At 48.9% G+C, this 19,910-nt stretch overlaps 3 protein-coding genes and 1 pseudogene across 3 annotated transcripts; all 4 read right to left on the bottom strand.

Moving 5' to 3' along the window:
* Positions 1-4,826: 4,826 nt before the first annotated feature.
* On the bottom strand, positions 4,827-7,522 carry LOC100824938 (heat shock cognate 70 kDa protein). Its single transcript, XM_003558172.4, has 2 exons — positions 7,100-7,522; positions 4,827-6,815 (listed from the first exon to the last, which is right to left on the bottom strand). The coding sequence occupies exons 1-2, from the start codon at positions 7,329-7,331 to the stop codon at positions 5,071-5,073; spliced, it is 1,977 nt and encodes a 658-aa protein (XP_003558220.1). The 5' UTR covers positions 7,332-7,522; the 3' UTR covers positions 4,827-5,070.
* Positions 7,523-9,992: 2,470 nt separating this feature from the next.
* On the bottom strand, positions 9,993-10,825 carry LOC100826172 (uncharacterized protein Mb0911c). Its single transcript, XM_003558176.4, has 2 exons — positions 10,575-10,825; positions 9,993-10,456 (listed from the first exon to the last, which is right to left on the bottom strand). Exons 1-2 carry the CDS (start codon positions 10,700-10,702, stop codon positions 10,168-10,170), a joined length of 417 nt encoding a protein of 138 aa, XP_003558224.1. The 5' UTR covers positions 10,703-10,825; the 3' UTR covers positions 9,993-10,167.
* A 219-nt stretch (positions 10,826-11,044) lies between these two features.
* Positions 11,045-12,259, bottom strand: LOC106865704 (annotated as a pseudogene).
* A 1,133-nt stretch (positions 12,260-13,392) lies between these two features.
* LOC100828960 (cysteine-rich repeat secretory protein 55) lies at positions 13,393-14,446 on the bottom strand. The gene has a single exon (XM_003561727.4). It carries the CDS (start codon positions 14,382-14,384, stop codon positions 13,560-13,562), a length of 825 nt encoding a protein of 274 aa, XP_003561775.1. The 5' UTR covers positions 14,385-14,446; the 3' UTR covers positions 13,393-13,559.
* Positions 14,447-19,910: the final 5,464 nt, after the last annotated feature.

The raw sequence follows: 19,910 nt of genomic DNA, 5'->3' as shown, positions 1-19,910 counted from the left end.
AAAAGGAAGAAGGGGAACCCAGGGGGCAAGTTTTGCATCACTAGCCATAGGTTGTACTTGCTCCGTGCTGAATCTGTACCATGTTAGACCGTTTCGTGGCTTTACCAAATACACTTGTTGATAAAATTGTGGTTTCAGTCCCTCTCGTCTACGGTCTATAGGCCAATGTTATATTACTGGCAGTCGACGAGGTTCGTCAAGAAGAAAAATGCAGGCAGACCGCGTCTGTTTCCTTGATGATGTACTATCCTTTTCGGTAAAACTTCGTTTTAGCCACTCTCGTCTACGGTTTATCAGCTCAAGTTATATATAGTGCAGGCGTGCCGCTTCCGTGTCCTTGATGATGTATTGCCCCTTCAGTTCTATATTGGTCCAAATCGCTGGTGCATTCTGTCATCGCAGCGCTGGAGACCAGGAGTGCGTGCCAAGTGCCTGATTCCGTAACGGTGGTATCCGAATGGAATATACCCTCTCCATTAGAGCTTGCCCAAACTTGGGGGTTTACTCTTTACCCGTGCTTCTTTTCTAGTGGTTTCCGCGTCAAAATATTCCACCTGGATGGCAACCCACAAGGTGCGCACGAACTTTGGCGTCGTTTTTTTTTTTTGGCCCCGAGAAGATCATGTTGGTACATAACGAGCATTTTCCGCGCTGCTCCCCTTGGCCGGGCCTCATCTGTTCGCCCCATTCGTTTTCAGGCTTTTAGAGGTGATGACGACCTCCAGGCCAGCGAGGCGCCCCCAGACCCCAGTCTGTGTTGTGTTGGCTGGCTGGTTGGTGTTATGACTTGCTCGTATGAGTTATGGGCGCCGCACCAAGGTGAAGTTTAGTCGGGCGATCTGCGTATGCAAACCGGATGGATACTCCTACAACATAAGAATATGATGAATAGGATAGCCGAAACGGGACGCCACCTCCAGCAACAAGCCAGGTTAGCCAACCGATCCCTTTTGGCCCCGAGAAGATCAGGGGCTCAACAAATATTCAAAGCTTGAGACGAGGAGAAGAACGCAGAAGCAAAAACTAGCAGGCTGTTCTGATAACCGTAGGGTCCATATTTGTTCAGACATAGTTTCAGACTTTCAGTGTTCTGTAGAGTCCGGAAGCTTGTGTCAAGAATTATAACTACTTCGTATGATAAATATGATAGCAATCCCTTTCTTTTTTACTTATGATGCCGTATTGAATATTGTCTATTAAAGTACTAAGAGACAGCGTCAAGGGTAATGTTTACGCTCACAAATTTCGGTGTCAGAAGGGCCGGACGAACAAAAACCTGGCGGTCCGGATCATAAGGTAAGGAATGCGTGCGAACAATAGCTTCAGTGCGCTGAAGAAAGAAGCCCACAAGCCCGTATAAAACCACGGGCTGGATTCAGCACAACATCAAGATTTTCCGTTTAATTTTCCGGTTGAATATTCGTACTTTGTGCTCCGTTATGCTTTAATAGTGAGGCAGCTGTTTGCAGTTGGGAAAACAAACTCAGCAGAACATCCTGCATAAACGGTATCGTTTGATCAGACGGAAAGCCCAACTGATAACGAGTGGCTCGATTGGTGTATTTCCGTTTCTGATAATACATCAAACTTGTAAACTCAACTGACATCTGTGTTTTCCCTCAATAAAAAAACGGAGATTCTAAGTGGGGCACGTGCCCCACTTCGTCTTACCGTGCGGCGCGCCGTGAACTGTCCGATCTAACTCCCTCCCGATCCCCTCTTTTCCTCTGCCTTCTCTCAGTTTAGCGCTCTCTCTCTCTCTCTGGTCTACTGACTCTCTCAATTGAAGCAGATGCCACCATGGAGGCAGAATAGGGCGCGGCTGCATCGGTGGCGGAGGACGGCGGAGCAGCGCGCGGCCGCAACGGTGGGGCGTCGTCGGAGCAGGGACGTGCGCCCTCGACGGCGGGCTTCGACAGAGCAGGGGCGTGCGGCCGCGGCGGCGGGCTTCGACGGAGCAGGGGCGCACGGCTGCGGCGGCGGGGCGTCGACGGAGCAAGGGCGCACGGCTGCGGCAGCGGGGAGTCGTCGGCGTTGGGGCACACGCGGCCCCCAAATCCCGAGCAAGAGGCAAGATTTGGCGGCGTCAGTGTAGGTGCAGGTGCTAGCGGTTGGTGAGATCAAGCTCAGATGTGTGTCCAGTGGCATATGGCCCCATCCACGGTCAGCTGTTTGGCTCGCTCGTCTCCATCTTGCCTCGATTCTGCCTGAAATTTGCATCTCGTTTTGCTGCGTGCTATTTGGTGCAGGTTCCAGTGCGTGTGTTTGTGTTGCTGTGAAGTGCTGCTACAAGGTAAAGCTGCTGACCTGCTGTACTATGCCCCTAAGACACTTAAGCATAAGCAAGATTGTTGAGGCTTGATATTGGGTATTGAATGTAGCTCCAAAATAGTTTGAAACCTGAATGTGACTTCTAAAGTTGTGATGCACTGATTGCTTAAATTTTGTCTCTCTTTACCTCGATGTGTCGAGTAGTTCATGTACTGATGTATTTTGTATGTTGTCAAAATTTAACCAAAGAAAATAGGCCATGCCAAAAAATACTCCTTCCGTCCCATATTAAGTGACTCAAATTTGTCTAAAAATGGACGTATGTATACACTAAAATACGTCTAGATACATGTAATATATCGACACTTAATATGGACGGAGGGTGTAGTTAAGAAATGGACTATAGATCAGCTTATCAGCTACTCCTTCCGATCCATAAAAAGTGTCGTCCATTTTGTACTAGGTTAGTACAATTTTGTACTAAGTGGGTGACATTTTTTATGAATCGGAGGGACTATTTATGTTAACGAGTTTCCTTGTTAGTTACACAAACATGTGCATGTATACTGTGAAGTAGGTGCAAGTAACCTTACAAGTAGACGCGAGTAATCTGACAAGTAGGCACAATTAAATCGGCAAGTAGGTGTGGTAACCTGGCAAATATGTGTAGGTAACCTGACAATTAGATACAGATAATCTGGCAACTAGGCACAATTAAACCAGCAAGTAGGTGAAGGTAACCTAGCAAGTATGTGTAGCTAACCTGGCAAATAGGTGTAGGTAATGTGGCAAGTAGACACAATTAAACCGCAAATAGGATTAGGTAACCTGGCAAGTATGCACAATTAAACCATCAAGTACGTGAAGGTAACGTGGCAATTATGTGTAGGTAACCTGGCAAGTAGGCGCAGGTAATCTGGCAAGTAGACGCAATTAAACCGGCAAGTGGGTGAAACAAACCGGGCAAGTATGTGTAGGTAACCTAGAAAGTATATGCAGGTAATCTGGCAAGTAGGCATAATGAAGCCAGCAACTAGGTGAACGTAACCTGGCAATTAGGTGTAGATAATTTGGCAAGTAGACACACTTAAACCGGCAAGTATGTGTAGGTAATCTGGCAAGTGGACACAATTAAACCGGAAAATTGGTGAAGGTAACATGACAGGTATACGTAGATAGGGTACAATTAAACCAGCAAGTAGATGAAGATAATTTGACAAGTAGGAGTAGGTAATCTGTCAAGTATGCACAGTTAAAACGGCAAGTAGGTGAAAGAAACCTGATAATTAGGTGTGGATGAACTTGTAAATAGGTATTGATGAACCGGCAAGTATGTGAAGATAACTTGTCAAGTAGTTGTAGATGAAACTGATATGTTTGTAAATACGGAGGTACCCGGGGATAGTATGCATAGATAAACCTACAATATGACTCCGTGATATACCTGAAAGTGATGCTACTTTACAGAGATTGACGTGTATATCGATGAATTCCCAGTACAGTACTAGATTCAATTAAATTTTGTACGCATGAAAAATAGATGCAATTTAGTAGGGAAAAATGCTAAAGCAAATTGGGCCCAAAGCCTAGGAAGCCTAGGAAGATAGACATCACGCTGCAGCCTAAATGGGTTGCGCTGCTAGTGGGCTTGCATTGCGGGGCTTGGGCTGCAGGCTTGTTGTGTGGGCTGCGCGGCGAACTGCGAGAGCGCGATCGGGCGCGCGAACATGCATCGAGGCGAGCGGGGGCACGAGGGGGGAAGCGCCGCTGGCGACGCTTGCGTGGGGCACGCCCCTCGTTAGTCCACTCCATAAAAAAAAACTGACATCTGTATTCACTGTTCTAAATGGCAATGCGGTTTCTTGGATCCATTTTGACGAAGCTGAAGGAGATCTGTGGTTCGCTTAGTTCTACGGACTGTCTGATTACGTCGGCGAGGAGCTCATACTGGATGCAGCTGAAGACAGGTTAAGCAAAGATAGATAAATCATAAATGCATGAAGAATGATGGAGAACATTGGTGCACGAAGTAAACTGGTGCCGGAAAAAGAGCTGCCGGAAGATAGCTGCCTGGGAGTTTTGTAGGAGCGCTATGTCTTTAGTTTTTAACTGGTCTGTCAGTAGTTTTTTTTACCTGAACTTCATCGTCTAAAACACTGGTGTGTCAGTAGTTTTTATTACCTGAATTTTATTGTAGAGTATGAAACCTTCTGGTTCAGTCTCCGCTCCATTTTGGTTTCATTTTATAAAGGGAATCCCTTTTATAAAATGGAGCCGGAGGACTGACCCTGTTCATCAACAGAAAAAAATGATGGAGGAGAAGAACCGGGGATGCAGCTGCTCTCAGTAGAAGGTACCTCAGTTAATAATTGTTCCTTGTTGATACTTTGATGGTTGTAGTACAAACATGGAACATTTCCCGTTTCCTAGAGTTTTCTCTGAAAATGAAATGGGTTCCCCAGAGTTCTGTCTGAAAATGAACCATCATCTCTGCTTTTGAAGTTTTCCGATTCTGGCGGGGTACAACCATAGAAGTGAGAATGACAGCATGGTACTGAAGTGAGAGAGAAGAACAATGTATCCGTTTATCCAGAGCATAGGGCAAGGAATTACAAGAACACATTGATTTCACAAATTATTTCTTCTAGTAACCCAGTACATATTGCTTACTAAACCTAATGAACCTCTACACAAGCACTTGCATTATTCGACCATAACAGCATAAACTCAGGTAAGACACCAGAACACTGAATGCGGCACAACGACCAGCTGAAGAAAGACCTGTCTGTCACGACTCGCTTAGTCCACCTCTTCGATCTTAGGCCCGGCGCCGCCGCTCCCACCACCGGTGCCGGCGCCGGCGCCGCCACTGGGCACGTCCTCGTCCATGCCGGCCGGGCCGCCCTGGTACATCTTGGAAATGAGGGGGTTGCAGATGTTCTCCAGCTCCTTCATCTTGTCCTCGAACTCCTCGGCCTCGGCGAGCTGGTTCCCGTCGAGCCACCTGATGGCGTCCTCGATGGAGTCCTCGATCTTCTTCTTGTCCTCGGCGGGCAGCTTGGACGCGATCTTGTCGTCCTTGACCGTGTTGCGCATGTTGTAGGCGTAGTTCTCCAGCGCGTTGCGGGCCTCCACCTTCTGCCTCACCTGCTCGTCCTCCGACTTGTACTTCTCGGCCTCCTGCACCATCCGCTCGATCTCCTCCTTGCTCAGCCGCCCCTTGTCGTTGGTGATGGTGATCTTGTTCTTCTGCCCCGTGGTCTTGTCCTCCGCGGACACGTTGAGGATGCCGTTGGCGTCGATGTCGAAGGTGACGGTGATCTGGGGCACGCCACGGGGCGCCGGGGGGATGCCGGAGAGCTCGAACTTGCCCAGCAGGTTGTTGTCCTTGGTCCTCGTCCTCTCGCCCTCGTACACCTGGATGAGCACGCCGGGCTGGTTGTCGGAGTATGTGGAGAAGACCTGCTCCTTCTTGGTGGGGATGGTAGTGTTCCTCGGGATCAGCGTGGTCATCACGCCTCCGGCAGTTTCCAGCCCCAGGGAGAGCGGCGTGACGTCGAGCAGCAGCAGGTCCTGCACCTTCTGGTTGCCCTCGCCGCTCAGGATAGCGGCCTGGACGGCGGCGCCGTACGCCACGGCCTCGTCAGGGTTGATGCTCTTGCAGAGCTCCTTTCCGTTGAAGAAATCCTGGAGCAGCTGCTGCACCTTGGGGATCCTGGTGGAACCTCCCACGAGCACAATGTCGTGGATCTGCGTCTTGTCCATCTTGGCGTCCCGCAAGCACTTCTCCACGGGCTCCATGCACTTGCGGAACAGGTCCATGTTGAGCTCCTCGAACCGGGCCCGTGTGATGGTCGCGTAGAAGTCGATCCCCTCGTACAGCGAGTCGATCTCGATGGTGGTCTGGGCGGTGGAGGAGAGCGTCCTCTTGGCCCTCTCGCAGGCCGTCCTCAGCCGCCGGAGCGCCCTCGGGTTGCCGCTGATGTCCTTCTTGTTCTTCCTCCTGAACTCCTGCACGAAGTGGTTCACCATCCGGTTGTCGAAGTCCTCGCCTCCCAGGTGAGTATCACCGGCGGTGGACTTGACCTCGAATATGCCTTCCTCGATGGTGAGGATGGACACGTCGAAGGTGCCGCCACCGAGGTCGAAGATGAGCACGTTCTTCTCCCCGGTGCTGGTGGCCTTCTTGTCGAGCCCGTAGGCGATGGCAGCGGCCGTGGGCTCGTTGATGATGCGCATGACGTTGAGGCCCGCGATCACGCCGGCGTCCTTGGTGGCCTGGCGCTGGGAGTCGTTGAAGTAGGCCGGGACAGTGACGACGGCGTTGTTGATGGTCGTGCTGAGGAAGGCCTCGGCGATCTCCCTCATCTTGGTGAGCACCATGGAGGAGATCTCCTCGGCGGAGAACTTCTTCTCTTCGCCCTTGTAGGTCACCACGATCATCGGCTTGTCGCCGGCTCCCGGGACCACCTTGAACGGCCACAGCTTCATGTCCGCCTGCACGGACGGGTCCGAGAAGCGCCGACCGATGAGCCGCTTGGCATCTGTATGACAGTTTGACAAAACAGAGTGGTCAGGGACTGCTCACGTGCTCAGGATTAAACAACCGTAAATTATTTCGCTGATTTCGATAATTCAGGTCTTTTCCTAAGTTATGTTCGGATAATTTCATTATTCTGCTACTTAAGTTGGCAAGATCAGTTCATCAGTTGTTTTCACCTGTGCCGCCCGCCGAAACAGAGGAAAAAGCAGAGCAAGCACGACAGCTACGAAAACCAACCACTCACGGAATTCTCGGAAAAAAAAAGATGAGGCACGCGGGACTTACCGAAGACGGTGTTGGTGGGGTTCATGGCGACCTGGTTCTTGGCGGCGTCGCCGATGAGCCTCTCAGTGTCGGTGAAGGCGACATAGGAGGGCGTGGTGCGGTTGCCCTGGTCGTTGGCGACGATCTCCACACGGTCATGCTGCCAGACGCCGACGCAGGAGTAGGTCGTGCCGAGGTCGATGCCGATCGCCGGGCCCTCGCCCTTGTTGTTGCTGCCGCCCTTGCTCGCCATCCTCCGATCCAATCAAACACGAGACCTGGAGAAGAGTTTCGAAAGCTGAATTGGAATTTGGATGCTTTCTGTGATCGATCGAGTTGTTCTTTCGATGTGGATATGCTTCGCTGAGTTTGATGGGGCGAGGGATTAGAAGGGGGCGATCTTATATAGCCCGGGAGCGGTGGCGTTCGGGAAGGTTCGCGCGGGAGGGGATGAGCTGGGCGGTTTAGGCTCGGCGCAATGGCGTAAGCTGGTAGAGGGTTCGGGCGCGCCCGCGAAGCACCCAGAACGATGCCGGGTTCTCTCAGTCGGTCGGTCGGTCGCAGGTTTCGTGCGGGTGGTGCGGCTTCGCTGTCGTGCGGATGGCGGCTCGGCCGCTTGAAACGGCTGGGTTCGAGCGACAAGTGGAAAACACTGGAACAGCGTAGCGTCGTGGCTTGCTGGCCTGCCTTTGGGTCTACCTGGGCATGGGCAGCCTTGCTTGAATGGCACGGCCCGAAGCCCAATATTTTCTGCCGGGTTCGGTTTTCTTGTTTTTTTTCCCGCTGAAGATCGGTCCAGAAGTCTAAAAAACCCGGTTGGATTAAAATTAATTTATGCTCCTCAGATTTGGGCCCGGGCTTGGCATTTTGCTGCCTTGATGAAGGCCAGGTCGAGATATGCTCAGATCTACTCCGGGATGATACTTGAGTCTTGAGATGCTCTAAAGTGATAAGGATAGCCATACACACTTAGGCTGCGTTTGGCATTGTGATGGATTATCATGGCCCTTATCATAATTTTTTTTTTTCACCGCCGGAGAAACTGAAAAAAAGAAGAAGAAGAACAGGCGTGACAGGTAACGATTACACAACAGGTTAAATGACCTCCATGCTTTCAGAAAAAAAAAAGTTAATCGCTCTAAGATGCTTTGATTATCGCATTAAAAACCTATCTACAACATGTTGACAAACTCTTGAATGTTCCCACGTCGACCAAGGACCGATGGACCCACATTTTGCAGGTGTACAAACCTACGTCATCACTTCAATTCACCGGAGTAGAAGACCTGAGTGAAGATGGCCGCATCAAAAGACACAAGGATGGTCACCCAAATCCATGAGAACACACGCCCGTGCTCTCTCTAATCGAAAGCCCTCTAGTTTGGATATGCCAATGTAGCCCGTCGTCACACACAATTAAGGAATTCCCTCGTCGATACCGGTGAGGGCGCCGTCAGGGCGAAGAAGGAGTCGGATACATTTATTTCCACACACAAGTATTCACCGCCACAAGGTCATTGCTCGAACACTAGGCCTAAAAATCTCAGGCCCTAACCACCGCAAAGCCTAAAACTAGTGTCCTCCTTCCCACCTCTAGACGCCAAAGCAAGTATTGGAGGCGAGGGAGACACACTACATGGTGACAGAGGTTGTTCTCGAATAACTACCTATGAGCAGTGACCTAGTTATGTTATACTCTCTCCATCTTATATTAAGTGACTTTCTATTACATGTATCTAGACACTTTTTAGACATAGATACATTCATATTTGGACATTTGAGTCACTTAATATGGGACGGAGGGAGTATGTACAAAGATCGTTTCTAGTTTCTACCAACTATGAATCCATAATTTCTAATAGTTGTCGCGGGCGAAGTGCAAGCCCCCCTTTAAAACACATCAAACCTAAAAATATAGAAACAAGAATATCCTTGGAAGTGTAGTGTCACATACCCTAGATTCCTAACTGGGAGCAAAAACGGAAGAAAAGAATAAAGATACTGTTTAAACGTTGTGCCGAGGGAAGAATGAGATAGGACCTTATGTTTGTTTTTGTTGAAGTACACGTGAATTGCTCTGATTACCCTACCAGTTAGAGATTTTGTTGAATTGGCTAGTGTATGCAATTCGATATAGTATGAGAGCAGGAGGTCTTGAGTCAAAATCCGGTCCATTACACCTCTCTAAACAAACATCACAATAAACCACAAGACAAAAGCCACGGGATAAAAACGTAAAGTGAGTTTTGAAATATACTTATGTCGAGGGTGGTAGGTAACTTTTGTTTGTATACCTGTTGTTCTTGATCTCGAGATATTTAGCTGCACAAAGCTACTTATCATTTTGTTCGGGTGTTTCGGTTCACGGATGTATAATGTTCCATGATGATGGGTTGTTATCTTATCCAGAAAATGATTTTCGGTTGTGGACTGCATAGCCGTTTAGGTGTACCAATGTTGGACCTGTCTTCGATACACTTTGCTGGGCCTGTCTATAAAAAAGTCGAGCTTCACTTGTTAGAATTGGTACTGAATTAGTTGTCGTTGATTTACTTGCCGGAGGGAGTAGATTATTTGTATTCCGCAGAACTTGATCCAAAACTGAAATACAGTATTATGTGAAAAACTTACCCTAATTTTTTTTCCCATGTGCACTTGTACTCATGAGTTTGCAAAAAGCCGTGACAGCCTTGGATGTGGCGAATTCCAACCCTTCTACATTGGGATAAAAAAAACATTTCGTTGGCAAGGTTAGAGGTATTAAGCGGAACAGCATTTAACGGCTCCGCAGCTCGAAAGCTCATGCAATTCGAGTTTTAATCCTACAGAACGATATGCACGAATCATGAACTCGGTCCCGCAATGAGCTCAATTAGGTACACGCCCCAAATTAAGACAAGCAGAGCCTTTTTTGTTGTTTCTCATTCGACAGCATTTAAATACGCGGAGAACTTGCTGCGACATGTTCCTTGAAAAAAAAAGGGACGACATGGACGAACGTCAGTTGGATCACGATTTATTCAGTATCGACAGGGTATGCAACACTCCGTTATTTAGGCCCGCGCGCTTACGTGTAATGCTACCTAGTACTACTCGCGCACGTGGCTCCCCATGCGCACGATATTCCCATCGAGGTCCCTGACGTAGCCGACCTTCTGCCCCCAGTTCTTCTGCTCCGGCGGGGTCACCGGGACCGCCCCGTTGTCCACGGCCCGCCGGTACGCGGCGTCGACGTCCGTGTAGTCGAAGCAGATCTCCACGGGGCCCCGCTCGCGTGGCGACTTGGGCAGCTGCACCTCGCCCGTGAGCGCGTCCGTCTCCCTCTGGTGCAGCGGCGTGAACGCGATGGTCGTCGACCCGGTGTCCAGCTCCGCCCACCTGCACGTACGCACACACGTGTGTCAAAGTTGGCCTGAGAGCCGAAGGGCGTCGCTGATGTATGTACACAGTACACGGATCATAAGAAGCTTAATGCCAGGTTCAGGGGAATAATTACTTGTGGGACTGGTCGATGCGGCGGACGCTGTAGCCGAAGGCGGCGGCGTAGCAGGCGGCCGACTTGGCCACGTCCTCGACGTACACGACGATGTAGGCGAGTGCCGGTCTTACCGCCCCGGACGCCATGATGCTATCCGCTTCCTGATGGCACGGTGTTTTGTTTGCGCTATCTCTGCTCTAGTGCCCTGTTTTTCTCAGCGTCTCTCGATCTGCGACAGGACAGCTCGCTAGCTCTAGCTAGTCTCCCTCCATGGTTTGCGTTTTTAAACCGGGCGTGCTGCCGGTCCGATGATTCTCGTTCGGTTGCAGGTGTCGCGGATGCATGCCGTGATCTGGCGTCTTGTCTCCACGTTTCAGGCTTTGCTTCGTCGGGTGCAACACGTGGACGTTAGGGAGGTTCGAGACTCGCGCTTGGTTTGAAGGCCTGACCGCGCTGTTGAAGCCTGGTTTGACTTCCATTCCCCTCCCTCGAAATAACGGTTTAATCGATTTAGACTGTACTATTTCTTACAGAAAGGTCCCGCCTATCAGTCGACACATCAGCGCAGATCCGACCCGTCAAGACAAATGCTTATCCTCCTGCCCATTCTCATAGCATCCGCCGCACCGGCCGGGCCCGTCGTGGAACACCTTCCGGCTGCCGTCGCACTCGCCGCAAACCACAAACCCCACACCCCCGCAAGCCTCGCACTTGCCCATCTTCGTCTTTGTCCTCGTCTTCCTGCTCCCAGCCGCCACCGCCGACGAGCATGGGAGTTGGAGGAGGGAGAGGAGGCAGCTGTCCTCGTGGAGCGCGAGAACTTAGGTGGCGCCACCGAGGCCGCGGCCACGCACGAAGAGCCGTGGCGGGACCACGGCCTTCTCCCCTGCGGCGGCCCAAAGCTTCTCCCGGAGGCCCCTGTCCATGGACATGTCCCGCTACTGGAAGGTCGCGGCCAGGTTCTCCCGCAGCGCGCGCATGTCGTTGCAGTCCTCGAACGCCTTGCGGACGCCCGGAGCGGCGTGCTGTAGAACACCACGGCGCCCTCGTAGCACCTGGGCGCGAACTCGCGGAGCGGGTCGATTTTGGGCCGTGAAGAAGCTGGGGATCCCTCGCCAGCCGCATCCGGATCTTCTTCCACCGGCTCCCGATAGGGGTCTCGTGGTCATTGAAGAAGGACACGTTGTCGGAGGCGCGGCCGGGATTGCTCGGCGACGGCGGCGTCGATTGATCCGGGCCGGCGGTGGAGGTGGGGAAGGAGGACCAGAGCGCCTGTAGGGATGATAAGCAAACGACTTAACGGGCTAACGGGTCGGGTCTGTCCTGATGTCTCGACTGAAAGGCGGGACCCACATGTAAGAAATACAGGGACTCTTCATGAAGAGTCAAACTCTTAAGGAAAGAATCGACTAAGAGTTAACTAAGGGTCGACCTTTTAAACATTATACAACATCGCATTTAATGCTAACAAATCATCTAGAGTAGTTTAAAGACACAAGCCATTGCATGTGTTATTTTAACGTTGACTATAAATTATGTGGAGAGCCAGTACTGATCTTACCATTGCGGATGCCCTGAGTCGCTTGACCCGTTATTTTGGGCGAAACCCACATGTAAGAAATGCTAATTGTACATTTGTTGATTGTTGCCTGTAGAGTTGCTAATGTCTTAGTGCCGGAGAACATGTCGAAACGAATCCACATGCGTCTTTATGGTGATCTTGTCTTCTGAAAAACTAAGAACATGAGTTAGGGAAATAGCTTTATTTGTTGATGCCCTGATGTTGGCAACAAGGAATGTGACCTAGGTTGTGGTACCAGCTGTGGCGGAGCAAGATGGAACCGAATTGAGCAGAAAGGCTTTTATAAAGGAGAAGACGACGGCTTTGCTCCCTCCAGTAAATTGTTCTGCACGACTTGAATTATGGAGGAGATGAACATGGAGAGGGATTGGCCAGTAATGGATTATACTATTGCTATGAAGTGAAATTAGGAGAGGGATTTGAGATAAGATGGAAAGGGGCTTGAGCTGACGCGATCAGAAATTGATTTTATAGGTCGCGGAGGGAGATCGAGATGTTGATGTCGACGGGCGGCATTCGCAGTTTGTCAGTTGCAAATAGGAATTGAAGAGGGGAGACGGATTATTATTGGCCTGAATCGGTTCATGGAGCGACGTAGATTAATTTCCCGTTATCGGTTTCGCAAGAAACAATTAATTTGATGAGATTTGAGGCTGCGGCAATTCATGGCTGCTCGGGCTGGAAAGCGCCCGAGCAGGAATACCATATCACGGGAAAAGAGCTGTATGTGAAAACAAAATTACCTAGAAAAGGAGAGCTGTTCGTGAAAAAGAGATTGACTGCGTCGAGACAAACCTGCCGTGGAAAAAACAATGACATGGTTCTCTCAGAAGATAGGAAAATTAGGCAGTAGGTTGCCTCTACTTAGATATCGAGGATTGATTGCCGTGAGAGAATGGTTTCCATACATTTCTCAATTGGTTCCTGTATTGGTTTATACCAAACTTTTGTTGGTTTCCTTATCTTATTGGTTACCGAGTTTATACTGAGATTGATTTATTTGGTGGGTCCATAACTTTTTCAACAGCATGGTTCGAATTGGTTTCCTTATTTCTATTGATTTAATAAGATGCGTGTGACTATTTATAAGTCGCATTTTTTTAAAGAAATAAAGCTTAAATATCAATCGATGTTTCAAAACCGTTGGATTAAAATCTGAAGGTCATCCCAAATCTCTCATCTCTCATTTGCTATCGTTGGATTAAGATCCGATGGATGACATGTTGATTGATCTCTAGTTAAAAAACAAGCGACTTATCAATAGCAAAACCGTAATAAGATATTAGATTTATTATTCCCAGTTGCAGCATGCGAAGGCTAAAGCTTACATAGTCCTCAGCTTATTCCCAGGACGTATGTGTGTGTTGCATGAATACAAAGACGCACATCAGAAATCTCAAGGATCACGTACGTAGCATAAGCTAATCGTGCACGATAATCTTGGTGTAGTTAGCCGTGTCGGTGGCGCCGCGAAAGCCGGCGCGATCGCTGTCGTCGAGGGGGAAGTAGAAGGGGTAGATCTCGTAGCGCAGCCTGCAGCTGCTGTAGTTGATCTGGCACCCTAGCTGCGCGCCGCCGCCGCAGTATGAACCGAACCGGGACAGCGTCTCCGAGAGGCACCGCGCGCACGCCAGCGGCGCCAGGTCCCCCGTGCACTGCGCCAGCCCGTAGACGACCACGAACGGCGTGTGCAGCTCCTTGGCCCTCCCGAGACCGCCCGACCCCGAAGCCTGCGCCGTGGCCTTCCGCAACGCCTTCCCCACGGACTTGGCGAACGCCCTGGGGTTGTCCGCCGCCGCCTGCACGTTCACGTACACCACCCCGGACCCCGTGTCCGCCTGCCCGATGAAGTTCGTGCCCAAGTACCGCACGAAGCAGTAGTCGTACCATATCCTGGCGTCGGACCCGTAGCCGCAGAGGTTCGGGAGCTGCCTGGCGGCGTCGGCGAGGCAGGCCGAGCAGTCGCTGCCGGAGACGTCGCCGCGGCATTGCGCGAGGCCGTAGACTTCGTCGTCTTGGCTGCCGGGCTTGCCGGCGTGGGATGTGGCGAAGCCGCCTCCCGTGGAGGAGCCCTTGGCGACGAGGTCCGCCAGGACGGTGTTGACGCTGGCCTTGCCGCTGCCGGTGTAGGCGGTCCCGCCGCAGACGCTGCCGATGGAGTCCATGGCCATGCCCCCCGAAGGGAGCAAATTAACCATGGCGACAAGCAGCGAGCACATGTGCGGCGCCACCCTGCGCATTGCCATGTTGCTAGTGATTGTGCTTCCGCGCGATGTTACTACGCTTGGGGTTGGGGATTGGCGAATGGTTGGAGATTATAACGAGCCTGGCCGATATTGGCTGCCTTTCTTGACTGCTTAATTGGATTGTTTCCAATGCCAGACGTCGACACTAGGTTGAGGCCGTGGACAGAGCTATCGCTGGGTGTCCATAGATTGGGGCTGGACAGGGATGGGGATTCGGGCACTTGCAGATACTGCTGGCTAGCTGGTCTGCGGCATGGTATGACTCGTTGACTAAGCTTTATCAGGATGTGCCTTACAAAAATGAGTGGTACGGATTGTGAGAACCCGCTGATGAGAAGGTCGAACTTTGATTCACTGCACCACGTACTTATATCAACGGCACTTCGCCGCAGGCACAATTCCATATTAATGTTAAATTTAGAAGGCAACTTTGCAGGGGTGCCATGTGTTAATTACCGGTAATTTAGTAAATTGCCTTTTTAAGGTTTGAACAATTACCGGCCGTATATATGAAATCGCCTTAAAAGTTGCGTGATTTGCGGCTATTTAAGAAAATGCGTTAAAAGTTTCCGCAACTAACGGCTAATTCGCGGATTTACAGGCAGAGCAGTTTTTTCTTTTTGATCGCGAATAAAAGTTCCCGCAACAACGTTTTGCATGGTCACATGCTTTCTGGCTGGTTGTAATCGAACACAAGCGCGATTCTTTTTTTGGGGAAATGCATTAATTTCAAACAGTAACTTCTGTTACAATTGGATCAACAACGGCCTGCACGCAGGCAGGACCACCATCACGCATAATCCCGTTTGTTCAGGCGACTAAACTTTGCCAAGGAATGAGCTGCGCAGTTTGCAGGTCTATTAACATGCTGGTACTTCACGCGCCGGAGGATGCTGAGCAGTTGCTTCGTCTCGGCCGTGATTCCTCCCGCTGCAAACAGGTCCCTGGAATAGTGGAATGAGCGGCGAGGGCTCTGATGACCGGCAGGCAATCTGATTCAAAGATGAGATCAGGGGCATTTAGAGTCCAGGCCTGGTTGGCCCCTTCCCTGCATGCTATTCTTTCGGCCATTCTAGCATCAATGCAGCTGCCTGCACACCCCCCTGCCGGAGATGATGGTCTTGCCACTTGAATCCCTGGTGATCGCGCCCCAACTGCAGTTACCAGTTTCATCCGAAAAGACCATCAACATTTATCTTCAGCCAGCCAGTGTCAGGTGGTTTCCAGGTGATAGGAGGCTCAATCCGTCTGAGCATACAGGGAACTTTCACGAGTGAGCTGGATTTTCCTTTGGTGTTAGCATTGCAGGGGGTGGCTGCTGAACTTGGTCCAACTGACCGTAGGTAGCCAAAAATCTTACACAGTCCTCGATCTTTGCATCCCCCTTTACCCAAAATTAGGTCATTCCGGAGTTGCCATGCCCGAACACAAGCGCGATTCTGAAACGGTCGTCCTCGGTTTTGTGGCTTTTTTTCCATATTCCCTCCGTCCCTTAAAAAAAATGTCATATTAGTTTTCATTAAAGCAAGACTTTTAACATAAATTATTATGTTAAAGTGTGATTTATATGTCATAAGTATCATGAAGTATTTTTGATAACGAATCTAGCGACACTAATTTCATGTCATATAAACCACACCTTGACATAATAATTTATGATCAAATTATTATCTTAATGAAAACTAATATGACATCTTTTAAAGAAACGGAGGAAGTTTGTTGTTTCTAAGCTAGCATGATTTAGTACCACCTCTCATATTTAAAGAAAAAAACTCAGGCTATAAGCTTATCCACCAAAGGCTAGTAGCTATGTGAAAACCGAAGATATAAACTACCGCGGCGAGTTTCCAACATGAAAACCGTATAGGTCATGATTTATCATGGGCCGCAATATGATGATCGGCTTACGGATATCCAAATTTGACATGGGCCGCAATGTGATGGGCGCATTGAGCAGTGTAGACACAATTAAGCAGTGTGTGCCAGGCCCCGGGGCGAATTCCATGAATGAGCCCAACGGCTATGGCGTAGATCTTCTCCGCTATATAGCAAAGGAAAATGACATAAGAAAAATCAAAGTTATAGACACTGACGATTTTTTTTTAGAAAAAACGCCAACCTTCAATAATCATATAAAATTATTCCTTCGTGCTTTTTTTACCCAAAGTCATTACCGACTGTGTGAATTTGATAAACAATTGAGAGATTTGGTAAACTCCACGCCAGTGCAAAAGGCTTCTTTAGTTCTATTGTTCTCTAATGCATTGGTTTCTACTGTAATTTTTCACTAGTTTTATTGCACCTTTCTCCGCCGCAACTTTGGCTAATTTTCTACTGCATTTTTTTCACTAGTCTCTTCTGTATTTTCTCAGATGCAATTTTCACTATTTTACTACACTTTCTCTACACTATATTTCTTCTCTAGTGCACGGTCACACTGGTTTCTACTGATCTTTTTCACTTCTTTCTACTGCCTCTATAATTGGTCTTTAATGTACTTCCTCAACTATATTGGTCTTTATTGTAGTTTCTGCATCTCTACACATTCTGCACCTTTTCAAAGGAGGCAAAAAAAAAATGGTAATGTCTAGGGGTCGACTGGATCGCTAGGCCTCTCCCTGGCATAGTGCCGATGTGTGTGTCTGCTGTGCCCGTGTGTCTGCATGTGCGTCTGGGTGTGTGTGTCGCGCGCGTGTCTGGGTGGGGGTGCCCGTGTGTGTGCATAGGTGTGGGTGTTGGTGTGGATTCCCGTGTTTGTGCATCTGTGTTGGTTTTGCTGATAGGTAGACTAGTTTTTGGTTTTTTTGTTTTTCTTGTTGAATTCATTAATAACAACATGTTTTGGATTACCAAATTTTAAACATTGCATGTGAAACTTTATGCGCGATTTTAAAAATTGCACGCGAAATTTTATGTCTGATTTTAAAAATTGCACGTTAATTTTGTGTGATTCTAATTGCACGTGAAATTTTGTGCACGATTCTAAAAATTGCACGTGAGGGTTTGTGCGCGATTCTAAAAATTGCACGTGAAATTTTATCCGCGATTCTAATTGCACGTCAAAATTGATGGGCGATTCGAAAAATGGCACGCGAATTTTGTGCGTGTCTTAAAATTGCACGTGAAATTTTATCCACGATTTTAATTGCACGTGAATTTGTGCGCGATTCAAAATTTTGTGCACGATTCTAAAAATTTGCACGTGAAATTTTATGCACGATTCTAAAAGGATAATGAAAACAAAAAATATCAAGAGACAAAAAAAACAAAGTATAAATAAGAAAAGAAAATAAGAAAGAAGAAAAAACAAATGAAGAAAAACGACGACGGCCACAGGACTCGAACTTACAACCTTACAAATGGAAGAAATATTAATTCTCAGGCGACTAAGGCCTAGCAATTCCGGAAAAAAATTGGGTGTGGCTATTTGTGAGTTGGCTGATTTTTCTGATGGGGTCTTTCAACAACAAAATTAATTAGGACTGCTTTTAGAAAAAAAATCCCACGACTCATGAGAATGCCTCATATTGTTGCGATATACAGATTCATTTATTCCAAAAACTATATCCACGTGTTTGAGTGTTTCTCCGAGACTACAATTTTAGCCCTGTGATGACGGTGCTCCCTAGTATTTGATGTTTGGTACTCTCTTCATTGATGTCACAATTTTTTTGTTTTAGGGCATGCAGCGATATACGTTATTCAGATTTGACCGTATTATTTCGTTTCTCACCAAAAGCAACAGGGAAAACAATATGCATCTCACTAAAAAATTAGTGTGGTAGTGTGGGCTCATTAGAGATCTGGCTATTGATTCATACGGTACGACCAGTGAAGATTAAACATCAAGTCTAACGGCAAAAGATTAAATGTTGACCGTGCTCCGAGATAAACATATTTAGCCCTATGTTGAGGTGTGAGCACGGTGCTCCCTAATATTTGAGTTTTTCCCCCTCCCTGCATTGATGTCACAATATGTTTGTTTATCCTGGCATGCAGAGCGATATACGTTATTCAATCACACCATGTGATTTGACCGTATTATTTCGTTTCTCACCAAAAGCAACAGGCAAAACAATATGCATCTACGAGTATTGACTTGTACTCGAACTGAGGAATGTGCAAGGCCGCCCGAGTACGGCCAAGGGAACTAACCGAACATGGGATATGAACTGTATTCTACGCATAAAAAGAAAAGGTTCAAACATTGACGAAGACGTACGACGGGGATGTATAACGACGAGGGCGAGCTCCCCACGTCAACCGTGTTTGGCAGCTCGTACCGCACGGCCAGCTACCGGTTCTTTGTTTGCGTCTCGCGCGCGAGGCACGGGGGAACGAAACAACGACCGCGCACGGGACGAAGAAACGAGAGAGAGAGAAGCCGACAATGGGATTGGGATCCGTCGTCCGGATTCCTACCGAACAGCCATGCATACTTTAGTGATTAGTCCCGCTTCCGCGTGGGTTAGCGCCAGCGAGTGACCGGCTCCACCGACGGCCCCGCGAGCAGCAGGGGACACGTACTCGCCCCAAGCCAGTGTGCGGCATCGCGAGCTGGACACGGTACGGTACGATACCGTGGACGACGAAAATCTCCGGCTGCTTTGCCTGCCATGGATTGATGGATACTCGCGAGTTGCGACAACGTGTTTGCTCCCGGTGTATTTATTGGAGTCTGCCATGCGAGATTCAGTACAAGGATACTGATTTGTGGAACTCGCAAGGGGAAGCTGAAGTGTACGCCCGTCTGTCAGGTAAACTCGTCAATTGAAAGGCCGCACCTGCACTTTGCTGCATACTCTATATGGAAACTGGAAGTCTGGAAGAGAAGACCAGATGTCAAGCGAGCGTAAAAAGAAGAAGAAAAAACGCTAGTAACTCGGAATGAAATTATCCAGTAAAACTGGTTTTGCTTGAGTCTGCAGACAGAGATCGGGCATCTAGCCAAGGCAACTAAACTACCAGTGTAACACAGGACACTGATCACAACGGCTCGATCGAGGAACAAATCAGCCCTCCCTCGGCCGAGCATGTTTGGACTTGCTCGATAAAAAGCGCACGAGGCAGAAAAAGCTTGGACGATCGCTCAATACGGGTAAGACTAGAGCGTTTGATCTTAACCTTTCCATTCTTCAAGGGACGACGATATATAGGTGAGAATATAATCGAATCGCACGGGCTCCATCCATATGCATGGCATGATGATTATTCACCCCGACTCTTGTGAACAAAAATGCGTAACCAACCACTAACCATGGCACTAAAACGGGTGAACCTTTTATTGGTGGAGCAGCTGCAGCGCGGATTATAAAAATGCCAGTGACATGCAGCCTCGACGTTCATGGCGTGGTGGTGGCGCCCATGTTCTTCTTAATCGTCTCGCTTTCCATTTTATGCCGACGATGTTGCTCACTAATCCCGGTCGGGGCCCAAACCAATGGGAGGCACGGATCGGATCCGTATATCGCAAGCAACCACCTCGAACCCGACAGCCACCGGACCGTACCGGGTTCGAACTCGCGT

Source organism: Brachypodium distachyon, chromosome 1 (assembly GCF_000005505.3).
Source record: "Brachypodium distachyon strain Bd21 chromosome 1, Brachypodium_distachyon_v3.0, whole genome shotgun sequence".
In the NCBI taxonomy this organism is placed as follows: Eukaryota; Viridiplantae; Streptophyta; class Magnoliopsida; order Poales; family Poaceae; genus Brachypodium; species Brachypodium distachyon.
The sequence above is the reverse complement of the archived record's forward strand: the minus strand, read 5'-3'. Positions and strand labels throughout refer to the sequence as shown.